Source organism: Catharus ustulatus, chromosome 6 (assembly GCF_009819885.2).
Source record: "Catharus ustulatus isolate bCatUst1 chromosome 6, bCatUst1.pri.v2, whole genome shotgun sequence".
Taxonomy (NCBI): domain Eukaryota; kingdom Metazoa; phylum Chordata; class Aves; order Passeriformes; family Turdidae; genus Catharus; species Catharus ustulatus.
This window is the reverse complement of record NC_046226.1, coordinates 52,755,832-52,770,508: the sequence shown is the minus strand read 5'-3', so window position 1 is coordinate 52,770,508 and position 14,677 is coordinate 52,755,832. Positions and strand designations below refer to the sequence as shown.

Genomic DNA, 14,677 nt, shown 5'->3' with positions numbered 1-14,677 from the left:
CCAGCACTACCACTTGGATTTACCAAAATATTTTGTATTTGATCTTATGAGAATTCCAGATGCTGCCTAGTGAAGATACCTTAGTATTAGGAAATAAAAAATTCTTAAAATGTGTACAGTAATTTCACGACTATAAGGCGCACCCTTTTGACTAAAATTTTCCCTCGAACCCGGAAGTGCGCCTTATAGTCCGGTGCGCCTTATCTGATGTACAAAGCGGCGAAATTTGCCAAACCGGAAGTGTGAGCTGAGAGCCGTGGGGGGAGCCGGAAGTGCCACTGCAGCCGGCTGGGGGCGGGCCCGGAGGCCCGTGGCACTGCCCCTGCCGGGTGGAGGCGGGCCAGGGGGACCAAGGCACCGCCCCTCTCCGGTCCGGGCAGTCCTGGGGCCTCATGGCTGCCGGGTGAATGTGGGCTAGGGAGGCCGCGGCACCCGCCTTCCCGGGTCCAGGCAGTCCCGGGAGCCCACGGCTGCCGGGTGAATGTGGGCAAGGGGGGCCGCGGCACCCCCATTCCCGGGTGGAAGCAGTCCCAGGAGCCCATGGCTGCCGGGTGAATGTGGGCAAGGGGGGCCGCGGCACCCCCATTCCCGGGTGGAAGCAGTCCCAGGAGCCCATGGCTGCCGGGTGAATGAGGGCAAGGGGGGCCGCGGCACCCGCCTTCCCGGGTCCAGGCAGTCCCAGGAGCCCATGGCTGCCGGGTGAATGAGGGCAAGGGGGGCCGCGGCACCCGCCTTCCCGGGTCCAGGCAGTCCCGGGAGCCCACGGCTGCCGGGTGAATGTGGGCAAGGGGGGCCGCGGCACCCCCATTCCCGGGTGGAAGCAGTCCCAGGAGCCCACGGCTGCCGGGTGAATGTGGGCAAGGGGGGCCGCGGCACCCCCATTCCCGGGTGGAAGCAGTCCCAGGAGCCCATGGCTGCCGGGTGAATGAGGGCAAGGGGGGCCGCGGCACCCGCCTTCCCGGGTCCAGGCAGTCCCAGGAGCCCATGGCTGCCGGGTGAATGAGGGCAAGGGGGGCCGCGGCACCCGCCTTCCCGGGTCCAGGCAGTCCCGGGAGCCCACGGCTGCCGGGTGAATGTGGGCAAGGGGGGCCGCGGCACCCCCATTCCCGGGTGGAAGCAGTCCCAGGAGCCCATGGCTGCCGGGTGAATGAGGGCAAGGGGGGCCGCGGCACCCGCCTTCCCGGGTCCAGGCAGTCCCAGGAGCCCACGGCTGCCGGGTGAATGTGGGCAAGGGGGGCCGCGGCACCCGCCTTCCCGGGTCCAGGCAGTCCCGGGAGCCCACGGCTGCCAGGTGAATGTGGGCAAGGGGGGCCGCGGCACCCCCATTCCCGGGTGGAAGCAGTCCCAGGAGCCCACGGCTGCCGCGTGAATGTGGGCTAGGAAGCCCACGGCAACCCCGCTCCTGGCTCCAGGCAGCCGCGGGAGCCCATGGCTGCCGGATGAAGGCAGGCTAGGGAGCCGGCAGCAGCCCCGTTCCTGGGTCCAGGCAGTCCTGGGGAGCCATGGCTGCCGCGTGAATGTGGGCTAGGAGGGCCACGGCAACCCCGCTCCTGGCTCCAGGCAGCCGCGGGAGCCCATGGCTGCCGGCTGAAGGCAGGCTAGGGAGCCGGCAGCAGCCCCGTTCCTGGGTCCAGGCAGTCCTGGGGAGCCATGGCTGCCGCGTGAATGTGGGCTAGGAGGGCCACGGCAACCCCGCTCCTGGCTCCAGGCAGCCGCGGGAGCCCATGGCTGCCGGCTGAAGGCAGGCTAGGGAGCCGGCAGCAGCCCCGTTCCTGGGTCCAGGCAGTCCTGGGGAGCCATGGCTGCCGCGTGAATGTGGGCTAGGAGGGCCACGGCAACCCCGCTCCTGGCTCCAGGCAGCCGCGGGAGCCCATGGCTGCCGGATGAAGGCAGGCTAGGGAGCCGGCAGCAGCCCCGTTCCTGGGTCCAGGCAGTCCTGGGGAGCCATGGCTGCCGCGTGAATGTGGGCTAGGAGGGCCACGGCAACCCCGCTCCTGGCTCCAGGCAGCCGCGGGAGCCCATGGCTGCCGGATGAAGGCAGGCTAGGGAGCCGGCAGCAGCCCCGTTCCTGGGTCCAGGCAGTCCTGGGGAGCCATGGCTGCCGCGTGAATGTGGGCTAGGAGGGCCACGGCAACCCCGCTCCTGGCTCCAGGCAGCCGCGGGAGCCCATGGCTGCCGGATGAAGGCAGGCTAGGGGGCCGGCAGCAGCCCCGTTCCTGGGTCCAGGCAGTCCTGGGGAGCCATGGCTGCCGCGTGAATGCGGGCTGGGGGGCCGCGGCACCCCCCTTCTCAGGTGGAAGCAGTCCCGGGGGCCCATGGCTGCCGGGTCCAGGGTGGCTCGGTGGCTCGCGGCACCGCCCCTACCGGGTGGAGGCGGCCCCGGGGGCCAATGGCTGCCGGGTGGAGGCGGGGCCTCGGCCAGCAACCCCACGGGGTGAGCTGGGGGCGGGGCCTCACTGCAAAAAAAAAGTGCGCCTTATAGACCGGTGCGCCTTATCTGATCTACAAAGTTGCAAATTTTGCCGAATCCGGGGGGGTGCGCCTTATAGTCCGGTGCGCCTTATAGTTGTGAAATTACTGTAATAGCTGTCAAAATAAATGAGACATATGTACATGTATCTGTAGTTTCTGAAAGGCATAGTACTGTGAAAGCATGGGAATTTTGCTACTATATTTTAGAATCTTTCAATTTATGAAATTCACAGATTGTTTTCCAGTTTCTAACACATCATGTCTTTAATACACAGTTAATTAAAGTAGCATTTGATGAAGAAGTAAGTCCAGAAGTGGTGGAAATATTTAAGAAACAGTTGATGAAGTTCCGTTATCCCCAGTCCATCTTCAGCACTTTTGCCTTTGCAGCTGGCCAAGCAGCACCACAGATAATTCTACCAAAACAGAAAGAAAAGAACACTTCATTCCGGTACAGTGCTCCTTCTTTTCTCCTCTTACTGATGTCCTTGTATTATCCACATGCACTGAACAACCTGAAAGCTCTGCACAGGTGGAGATCGTGTCAAAATAAGTGATTGCTGTTTTGCATCTCTTTGTATTTCCTGAGTAAGAGAGAGATCAGTAGGATACAGATGTTTATTTGGGATGGGAATTGTATTACTTATCTAAACTTCTGGCTGCAGTAGATTTGAATGAGCACCTTATTACAGTTTGGAACACACAAAATGGAAGTAGCATCTTGAGCTATGCAACTCCAACATGAAAATAAGACTAATTGTGTATTACTTTATGATTAATAGCCTGACCACTTACAGCCTTGTCTGGATTAGGATTGATTTTACTCTGTGCATTTCCCCTACTGGTTTTTAATTTAGAGTTTGAGCTTTGGGTCCTCTTTCAAGTTTTATGTTAATGTTAATTTTTACTGGACCAGCTGCATCATTAGTCCATTCCAGAGTGGTAGCTCCTGTGATTCTCTGTTGATTAGTGCATTGTTGACACAGGAAATAGAATCCCAAGCTAGTCATGAAATCCTAAAACTTAAAGATAATTTCTGTCTTTCCTGCCTTTACTTTGGCAACTTTCTGGATTTATCAAATTACTAGCAAAATGAAAAACCTAAAGAAGGACGATATCTGCTTATTCATTACCAGTAGGGAAAAAAATATACAAATTTATCTCAAAGTAATACAATTTTTGTTTAAAAAGTAATACAGGAAGCAATCTTATCATCATATGTATTAAGTGAAAAATGAATAAATAATTTTATTTGCGTTCATCATAGAAATCTGTAAATGCTATCAGGCAGAATCAGATGAATCTGTCCAAATACTTTTATTGTTTTGCATTTACAGTACCTTCTCCAAAAGCATTGTGAAGGGAGCAAAACGTGCTGGGAAGATGACAATTGGGCGCCAGTACCTGCTGAAGAAGAAAACAGGCACGATAGTGGAGGAGAGAGGGAATCGACCTGGCTGGAATGAAGACGATGATGTCTCTGGTAAAAGTGTGACTTTTTTATCCTTGTTGCCTCATAAATCTATCATGTTATGCTTCCATTCTGGTACATTGAATGAGAAGTGCCTTCAACAAGAAATTGAAGGGTTTTCCTTGACAGGAAAGAGAAGGGTTTCAAATCTGTGCATTTAGTGAGTGTTTTCTTAATGGGAAGAGGAAGTTGACTTAATTCAGTGGTGCAGCAAAGTACTAGGTTATTTTTTAATTTTGAAACTATTTTAGATGTGATATCTTTTAGATCATTTTTACATCATGCTAGTGGAGATGAAACAGCACAGAAGCACGCTGCAGCTTCCATTTATCTCTAGACATCTGACATCTGCAACTGGTCTGTGGTGAGAAAGCAGTAACTGGTGAGGTGCAAGAATGGCAGAATTGGAGACTCTTGTGGATGTGGAACTGACAAAAGATTTCTGAAAGCAGCAGAGCTCATTGCTACTGAAAATACCACTTCCCATATTTTTGGTTTAAATTATTTTGGGGTGGAAGGTTTCAGAAAGGGATTTGCGCACTTGGTGCAGTTTGTGTGATGGGATGGAGTTTGACTTTCCCCAAAAAGTCTCTTTTCCTCCCATATGCTGCTGTCTATATATCCTTATCTGGACCACTGCTAATTTATAATAAACCACTAGAGGGAACCAGATTCTCCTGTACATAAACAGGTGTTGTTTTTTCAAAGCATTCTTTCTTTAAAAAAAAAGTAGGCATCTCAGATAATGAAGTGTTCTTCAAACATTGATAATTTCTTCCAAACATCAAACAAACCAAATTTTCCTGTTGGATATTTGGTCACTGAGCAAGGCAACTCATGTGACTTGGGAGCAGAAGTATGAAAATTGTGTAAAACAGGACTGAAGCCTCTGTTCTCTCTGAAATGGAAGAAAGCCATTCCAGGCAAGCTTAAAAATACTGTTTCTCTTCTTTCATTCCAGATAAAGTGATGAGAAATAGGCAAAAAGAAAGGTTTGGAAAACAGTGTCTTTAGAGTGCTGAAAAATTTTGTTCTTAATTGAATTTCCAGCATCTTCCTGAAGTGCTGAGTTAGCATGTGTTCTGATATTACATATTCTCTGGGTCAGAAACAATTCCGCAGGCTGTACCTGGGTGATTTTGGGGTGGTTTTGTGTCCTTCACCCAGAGACACCAAGCAAATCATATCTGTGTATTCTTAGTCTCTTGATGATGAAGTTCGAAGAGTTTTTGCATTGCTGATGTACAAAACAGTGTTGTTCCATGATCACAGGTGCTGTATGAGATTAGTGTTAGTCACTTTTTTCCCTCCCTAAAAAAATATAAAATTATAACTTGAGAGTCTTTAGGCCTGCTGCTTTCCAGGTGTCTTGGCTGGGAATGTGTTAAGGTGAGCACAGGCTGAGTTTGTTTTCTCAGCCCTTTCACATCAAGGACAGGGAGCTGTCAACAGCAGTGACTCTGCTTCAGACAGAGTGCAGAGAGCCACAGGGAGTAACCACTGCAATTCCTTTTAAACTGGCTGCTGGGGCTTTGGCTTTGTTTTTGACTTGACTGCAAGTCTCAAAAACTGAAGTATAGGAAACTATGCAACTCTGCCAACAGTGAACTCCTACAGCAGGTGATGCACTGTCTTAAAAAAGAAATGTTGAAGATAGGGTTGGAAAGAACTTCAAGAAATCAAGTGGTCCATCTCTCTGCCCCGAGGCAAGATCAACATACTTCATCTGTTCCTCATAGGTGTTTGCCTAACTTCTTCTTGAAAGCTTTCAAAGGTGAAGGTTCCACAACTCCAGGCAGCTTATACCAATGCTTAAACCATCCTTAACGCTGGAGAAAACAAGCAATTTTTTGAGATTCAGAACTAAACATCATCTTGCTGCAATTCAAACCCTTCATTTTTTACTCAGTCACTTACATATATAGAAGAGATTATTCCCCTCATTCTGATTGCAATGCATAATGTATTTATGATCTACTGTCATATTTTTATGTTGTCTTCTGAATTTAAATCCATGCAGTTCTTTCAGTTCTTTGTCTATTAGTCTTGAAGAACTTCTGATCATCTTCTTTGCTCTTTTCTCAGGCTTCTTTAGATGGTCCACATATAACTTGCAATGTGATTTCAAAAACTGGGCACAGTACTGTAGTTATTAGTTGTTGCCAGTGAACATTTAATTTCCCTCAATTCCTCCTCATCTCTTTGTTTTCAGAGTTTAGAATCTCTCAATCATTAGTAAATTCATTTTCTTATAGTGGTCATATGGTGTGTTCAATAAAACAAGAGACTGTGAAACCTTTTGAAAATAGTCATATCTCAAGAGCAGTAAAACAGAGGGATTATTCCTTGTTTTTTCAAAATCAAATAAGTCATGTTAAACTTGAGAAAGCAAAATATCTTCATCTCCCTCTTCAACTTAAGGGTATGCATAGGAGCTCTTATGTTTAGTTTTTTATATACAGGAGAGTCTTTTGCCAAGTCTGATCACCAATGTACCTGCTTTCATGGGAGAAAAATCCATTTAGGAAAAGATATTTCACAAAATGCACCCTCATCTTGAGTCAGTTACAACTTTCCATTCAAAACTGTTGAATACCAAGATTTTATATGACCCAAAATATTTTTTCTACAACTGATTTAAATTCATTTCTCATTAGTGCACTTCATACTTCAGATGTTGTGTGATGTCTTTTTACCACGGCAAATATGAAAAAAGAGGGAAAAGAGGAGAGATCCAGCATGTTCAACTTTGTTATTCAGATAAAAGAGATTTTTTTTTTTTTAGCTGAAAGGGCAAAGAAAATTTTTCATTTAGCTTTTATGCTAGGATGCACAGAAAAAAAATCATAGAGGTACTATTCCTGTAAGTTCTGGATACTGTCTACTGCCAGTAAAATGTTAATTATAGCATAATTTTTTATTTTCTAAAGAAGTCTAAATTCCAGTTTATGGAGTGCTGTTTTAAGTTTAAATCCTCATATACTTTTCAGTGCATCATCCATGAAGAAATGCTTCTCATATGCACATATTTCAATGCTTGAGGTGGTGGCAAGTAACTGATACATGCTGTGAGCAGTAAATCTGCTCTCAGAAGTATTTGAAAATGGTTGAAAGTGTCACTAATAGCCAGGTGGCAGATTTTGTACAAAGACCTTGCTTGACTTGAATTTCAGAGTAGTTTGAACTTGTGACATAGTTTTTTATCTCTCATGGTTGAAGTTTATTCTGCTTTGGAAAGGGCAGCTGATATGCACGGCTGAAGAAAGCTGCTGCCTGACATTGAAACTGAGACATCCAGAACCCAACAGTCCTCTCTTGTGAAATTGCAACACTGAAACATTTCTTACGCTGAACCAAGCCTTAGTAAGATTATAAAGTTACTTCTTCTGAAGATAGTTTAAAAAAAATTGTCTATTTTATCCTGAATGTGTAATGAATCTGTAAAAAATTTGTAAATTGGTAAAGCAAGATGATCTGTCTTCAGTTCAAATGAATATGTGAGATAACTTTCTCCAGGATTTTAGCTAGAGACATGTCAGCCATGCCAGTCACAGTAGGTAACTTTGTGCTATAATCAGGTTTGCTGACTAAAATACTGTTTTAGTTTATATATTTGGTAAACTGTGTTTACATGTCCTGTATCTTGCCATTCATCACTGAGAGCAGGACAAACTTTTTTAGGAGAAAGCAGCATTGTTTGCTGTGTACCTGCTGGCCTCCTGTCCTAGTTTGCAGGACAGGTGTGTGCTAAGAAAGGCAGGAGCCTCTCTTTAGAATGGAGAATATAAACCCCCTCCCTCCAAATTGTTATAATTTTGAAATCAAGGGGCTCTCAGGTGAAGATATGGGAATTAGGAATAGCAGTTCTTTTCTAGGGAAATTAAAATAGAAATACAGTACTACAAAGGAACAAACTGCAAACCCTGACAAAGTCAGAGTACAGCCTGACACCCCGTCAGGCAGGGTGTTGGCAGCAGTCCCATTAAATGGTGGCTGCATCCTCCTGCAGTGACAGATGTGATTCAGTTGGAGCAGTGCTCCTGTACAAGGTGCAGTTTCCCTCTGGAGGTCCAGTGGTGATGTGGAGAAATCCGGTTTTCCTCTGGAGTCCAGTGGAGAAAGGGGCTCCCTTAGTGTCCCAAAACCTCTGTTTTTATCTTGGTAAGAAATGTTGGGCTCTTCCCCCTGGCTGGAGCAACTCCCAGTGGGATGCAGTAATTTTATCAGTCCCACAGTGGGACTCAATGGCCATTAGCAGAAAATGCCTCGCTGGAGGAAGGATGGATTGTGAAAAGATAAAGAACAATGCCCTGCCTGGTTTCAATGGATGGCCCATTAGCAGAATGTCCCCCACAGAGGTAAGGATCACTGCCCCACCTAGTCTCAACACATGGTGATAGAATAGATACTTTTGATCACATCCTTTATTTATTGTAACCCAAGACACCTCCCCATAAGATTTTTCCCTTTAGTTTCAGATGACAGTGAGCTGCACACTGGTGGGACCCTGAAAGCATCAGAAAAATCAACCATGGAGCAGTTAGTGGAGCGAGCCTGCTTCAGGGACTACCAGCGACTGGGGCTGGGGACCATCAGCACCAACTCTTCTCGCTCAAAAACAGAATACTTGAGAATAACTGCTCTGAACAGGATGTATTCCCTTTGCAGGAGGTGAGTTTATCAGTTTACTTAAGTAGCAGAAACTGGACACACGTGTAGGTATATCTGCATTAATATATTTGCATTTAAAATCTGTTCCTAAATATAAAAAAAACAAACTTCAGAAGCAATTATAAATAACTGTTTTCTTCAAATTAAAAAGTATGTGTTGACTTCATGAAAGTATTTACTTTAAAAGTTTGTTATGTGCTGAAAGTCACATGCTGTGTTTTAGCACATCAGTGTTACTAAGCCCTTTTTTTTTTCCTGCGAAAGCTGATGTAGTTTGCTGACACTGCCCACAAAAAATTCTTTTAATACAAAAGCCGATCTGCATGAGTCATATCAGAAGACATTTGCATTCTCTGGAGCCAGTTTAGGCTGGTCATTGCTTTCATTATGGAATTGCCAGAAGAAGGGCACAGAAGAAAAATACTAGATCTTTTCTTGTTTTCTGACATGTCTAGAGTACTGGTTTTCTTTAGTCACCATGGAGTACAGTGCAGATGAAGGCATGAAATCTGTCCATTTTCATTATGCTTTGAACATCAATCAGACAACCCTTTCCTGCCCTAAAACCGTGGGATTTTAATATTCTCTAGGCTTTTATTGAAAATACAACTATCTGTATCTGAAACAATTACAAATTTCAGGATGTAAGTACTTACCTACTGCTACGTGACTGTGGTTGCTGTGTAGTCTGTAAATACAATGTGCATTCATTTTGTCTGAGGACAGCTGAAAAAATGTCCAGGAACTGAATTTGCAGAAATAGTGTATATTGTATAGGAAATAAAAAGCTATTTAGTAAGCAGTAGCTGTTTCTGTTCCTCATCTTAGTTTCTTCTTAACACATTAAGTTGGCACTTAAATTGATTTTTTTTTTTTGGAGGAGATAGAAAATCATATTTCATATTGCTTGAATCACTTATTTCACTAGCATGAACAAAACTACCATCTTTCTGTGTTTTCTATCTTTAAAGATATTATATCAATGAATTTCCTAATCTCTCAGTGTGTTGCAGTGTTTTAAACAGAACACAAAAATGCAGTGTCAAGCACTCTATTCCAAGCACTCTGACTGTAAAATGTAAATGTATTTTTCCATAAACCAAAGACTATTGTTTTCATTGTGATACTTTAGGCAATCGAACATTCTTTCCTTTCAATTCTCATATTTCATATACAATTGTCAAAATGGAGCTACTGCATCATTTGTGTACCCCAAAATTCTGTTTTCTGCCATGCTTAAAAATGCAGCTTCATTATAGTGGCAGATAAGAGATATGCTAAGAAGAAAGATACTATCATATAAAATGTAACCTGAAATGGAAAGTGGTTAATAATTATAATCTTACAAATTTTTCATAATTCAATTTCTATTTAAAATGCAGTTTGCTTAAATTGATGGATTTGCTAGGCTTGGACTAAAGATTACTTTAAAAGTAAATCTAACAGGTGAGGTGTATTTCATTAAGACATGCTTTCAACTTGTAATTCTAGGAATTTTTTTTTCATTGCTGAACATTTTGAAAACAACTTTAATCATTCCATTTTTATTTTTTCCCCCCTTTGCTGTCAATGCAGTTACCCTGGGCTGCTGGTGGTGCCTCAGTCTGTGCAGGACAGCAGCCTGCAGAGAGTGGCTCGCTGCTACCGCCACAACCGCCTGCCCGTCGTGTGCTGGAAGAACAGCAAGAACAGCACTCTGCTCCTGAGGTCTGGGGGCTTCCATGGCAAGAGCGTGGTGGGCCTCTTCAAATCCCAAAACACACATCCCACGGGTGAGTTGATGCAGCCAGGCTTTTTGGCGAAGGGATTTCACGTGGAAATGCAGGAAAATCAGCGATTTGATGGAATCAAAAGTCTCAGGATAGAAGTGATATCAGATAAGATATTAGTAGTTGCTGTAGGTCAAAATCCTGAATGGTATGGAAGCAGTTCAAGTTGACAAATTCATTCTTTCCTAAGCAGAGACTTCATAGAAGTAGATTTTTATTGGATTGATACAGAGAAACAAGGAGGGCCTGCTGGAACTTCCTGAACATTTTTGTGATTTCCTGTTACGTGTATGTTACACAAGCTGTCAAAGCATAGTTGGAGGTCAATATGTTATATAAGAAGCACAGAACATATTTTAGAGAAATTATGCACAGTACTTAATTTCTGTGTGGAACCAAACTGCATGTGCAACAGAATTGTATTTTCCAACTTCTCTCCAAAAAAAAAAGATTACTAACAGATGTTCAAATATGAAATGGAGAGTATATAGATCTTTTGAAATGTTCCTTTGAAACCTGCAAGTTGGTTTCTGAATTACTTTGACCTCTCTGGGAATTTACTTGCAGAGCAGTGTAGTTCTAAGTAGGACATTCTACACCTAAATTAACATTTATTGGTCAGCTACCCTCTGGAAGACCATTTCTGTTTCTTGGATGTAGTAACACTATCCAAGAGAATAGTTATCTTGATTCCGTCTGCTTTATTGATTGTATGAGGACTTGTAAGATAGAGGTGGAACAACCTGTGACCAGGCATATAAAGCACATATTAGCATTGCAGGACTAAGCAATGCATTTCTCTCCTGAGATAAAAACAAAATTAAATGGGATTAAATTGCTGCTGAACCTCCATCCCCTATCTTTTATATAAATCCACGTTGCTGTGGTGACCTTCACATGTGATGCAGCACTTGAAAGGGGTCACTTCATAGAAATCCCAGTTCACCTGTGCTGGTAGGGGGAAGTGCTTTGAGTCCCCTCTGTATGCTGCTGTGATGGGATGAGATGTGGTAAGGATGAAGGGGCAAATTTTCCATCTCTAATCTGTCACAAAGACATTTTTGCCCTCAGTCTTTAATTCTGGATCTGCTTGGTTCAATGACAGACTTGGGTGTGAGTCAAACTGTTTTCTGAAACACACACAATACTCTTGACATAATAAAACTTTGTAAGTGCCAGTGGTATAGACATTATCATTTCATTTAGACAGTTCATTTCTTTTAATTTAACTAAATTGTTTTTATAGTATTATTTCAAGGGCTAGAGGGCCCAGAGCTCATTCCAGTGGATTTCAGGATGTGTAAATCCTGCTTAGGAGTAGAAGAGAAAATAATGTTCCTGCTCAGGCTTTTTCCACTTGGTCAGACAGAAACAGCATGATGTTTCCTTCAGGAAACATCATCATCACTTCCTAATTGTACTTTCAATTCGGTTAGTAATTTCTGTTTTGACATTTCTTTTGCCACCTCCAGCTAATTAGCACACTGTCTATTAGTCTCCAGCATAGAATCTGATTGGGTCATCATTGGAGAAAACTATTTACAAATTACCATGGTGTTTTGTGAAAATGTGCTCAATCAAATTCTTTGTCTCTTATTCCCAATCTTGTCTCTTGTGAGCAAGATACCAAATCCTGTTTCAAGTAGCTATGAAACTTTGCCCTATAGTAAGTCCAAAGATAGCTGCAATAAACTGGAATTCCATTTCATTGATACTGAACATTATTTTGCCATTGTGCTATAGCCCAGGACCTGAGATTCATCTCTTAAGTCCTTGCACCTGGACACAATGGGTGCAGTTTTTCTGATTGGGATTGTTTTTCTTATTTTTGAGGGTTTTTTCCCGTGGTTCTGTGTTTTGTTAATGGTTTCCTAACTTTTTAAATGGGCACTATATCCCAAAGAACCTCCAAGTACAGGTAAGTAACCTTCCCTTTTTCAGGAAGAGCTGGTTAAGTATGATATTAACTTATTTTTGTTAAAGAAACAGTTCTGTCTATTGTCTGCACATTTTGCTGACAAGCAGCACAAACTTAGGAATGTTACTTTTGATTTGGAGAGTGAAGGGAAAACTGCATGATCTTCACTCAGTTTGTACTGGTCACATAATGGCTAATGATGAATGTTTTAAGCGACCATGAGGTAAAAGTTTCCGAAGTTCAGCTTTGTGTGGAATGCAAGAGAACATTGCTGGATCCTCTTGTCATCAAAGGAAAGGATTTTTGACCTTTGACAGACAAACCTGGACATTTTCAATGCCCTCCTTTACACAGTGAGCCTCTTAGTCTATGTATTTACAAATTGTATTTTACTTTTTTAATGCATTCCATTCTTCTTGTGACTCCAGCTCCTGCTTCTCTAGAATCTTCCAGCAGTATAGAACAGGAGAAATACCTACAAGCCTTACTGAATGTGATATCCGTCCACTGCAAAAGGAATGGCAGTAACACTCTCACTGTTAGCCCAACCATTGCTCTGTCTCCAGGTAAAATTGGTTTGTGCAGTGCTTTTCTCTGCCTGAGCTGATCACTGACTTTTCTCTGATTTGGTGGTAGTTCAATGTTCCATATGAATTCTGTGGTTTCTCTATTATTAGACTTTCCATGCAGCCTCTTCATTCTTAGTTTCAGTGAATATGTTTTTTCTATGTCAAGGATGTTTATAATCTTTTCTGAAACACTTTTCAATATTAATCTGGCAGTAAAGTCTTTTTATTACTAATTAAGCATGAACTGCATATTGAATAAAAGATTACCAAATTTAGAAGGATGCAAAATCTGCTCTATTTTAGATAAGGAGGAAGTATGAGCTTGCAAGATCTGAACAGGTAACACTGTTTAGCTGCAGCAGCAGTGGAAGGCATACAGACCTCTTTATGCATTACATACTCACAGTGGGTTTCCACTAATGTAATTTCCAAACAGAGCTCTTTTTGCAGTCCAAACTCTTTCAAAATACACTAATTGAGTTATGCCTAGGTGGAACCATGGAAAAATTAATCTGTTTTATTTTATGATGAATCCTGGTGAGGTCTAGGTGAGGATAACCCCAAATGTGTCAGGAGGGACTATGTGATTTGAGATTGTGTCTGTCTTGTCTTAGTTGGTTGTAATTGGCCTAATACTGCCAAACAGTGGCTTTTCTTGTAAAGTAACACCATGCCAAAGTGTGTGTGCTTTGCTTCATTTATTGTAAAATACCTTGATTGCTTAACTGTATCTAACACCTCCATACTGTTGCCAATGTACACATTTACCTTCAAAAATAAACCTAAGGTACAAAATTGGCAAGAATTAGCTGTGTTGGGTGGAAAAGGGGATTTTATCAAGTATATTAAGTGTTAGTCTGGTTAACACTGTAGCTTTTTTAATCTTCTATTCTTTTTTTGGCTGACTTTAGGCACTGAAACGAGGGCTTCAAGAATGTCTACTGTTTTTAAGCAGGTAGTGCCAGGACATTTGGATGTAAATCTATCCAATAGCTTTACTCGAGGAGGTTAGTAAGACTAGCTCCAAGTCTATTCTTTGAAGTAATAAGTGATGAAAATATGCTAGTGAAATAAAAGTAATTACACTCTTTATTGATTCATTGCTCTGTGAAAGAACAAAACAGAAATTAGATTGGCCACAGTGCATAACATTATCTAATTTCTGTTCAAATCTTTTACTTTCCATTGAAATAAAGTTGGTTTCATGTTGGAATTAATGAAAAATTAAACACTCAGGGATTATGTTTCTAAATTATTTGGAATTCATCCATATTTTTAATTTGTCTATATATGGCCTGAAAATGCATATTTTTATATAAGCATTTAATAGACTTTAGAATCCGCAGTTACAGATCATTCCAATGTGTGTCTGAAGCTTAGCTGATGCTTCCTAACATTACAAATAATCTGTGAATAATTTTACTCTCAGTGGTAGGGAGTTATGTGACCAGGTGTAGTAGGTAGGGAGATCAAGTACATTCTTTGGAAATAGTTATTCCTAATTACAGGGGCTCATCAGTGTCATTTCTACAAGAACATCTCATTTTGTTAGGGGGATTCCATCTACTTGTACACTTCAAGTATGATGAAATTATTATGATTTTGTAATGTGCATAAATTAATGCACCAAATTCGTTAAATATAGGTTTGATAAAATAGGGATGAGCCTATTCTGTAAGAGAGACCATTTTATATTTGATATATTACCTTTCAGCCATGAAGGCTCCTTTGACAATTATTTCTAGGTATCTAAAAGCTGTTTTTCTTCTTTTTTTATACCTCACTTAGAACTGGTTAGATTTACATT

The 14,677-nt window shown here is 42.8% G+C and overlaps 1 protein-coding gene across 6 annotated transcripts in view; it reads left to right on the top strand.

Annotated features, from left to right (window-relative positions):
- Positions 1 to 14,677, top strand: part of SBF2 (SET binding factor 2) — a 234,905-nt gene that overhangs the window by 189,001 nt on the left and 31,227 nt on the right. For 3 of the 6 annotated variants that reach the window (XM_033062207.2, XM_033062206.2, XM_033062211.1), the window contains exons 24-29: positions 2,748 to 2,923; positions 3,810 to 3,955; positions 8,416 to 8,614; positions 10,190 to 10,386; positions 12,730 to 12,867; positions 13,782 to 13,877. In XM_033062207.2, coding sequence (XP_032918098.1) covers positions 2,748 to 2,923; positions 3,810 to 3,955; positions 8,416 to 8,614; positions 10,190 to 10,386; positions 12,730 to 12,867; positions 13,782 to 13,877 — 952 coding nt within the window. The remainder of the gene's footprint in view (positions 1 to 2,747; positions 2,924 to 3,809; positions 3,956 to 8,415; positions 8,615 to 10,189; positions 10,387 to 12,729; positions 12,868 to 13,781; positions 13,878 to 14,677) is intronic. The other 3 variants (XM_033062209.2, XM_033062210.2, XM_033062208.2) reach the window with 1 other exon arrangement.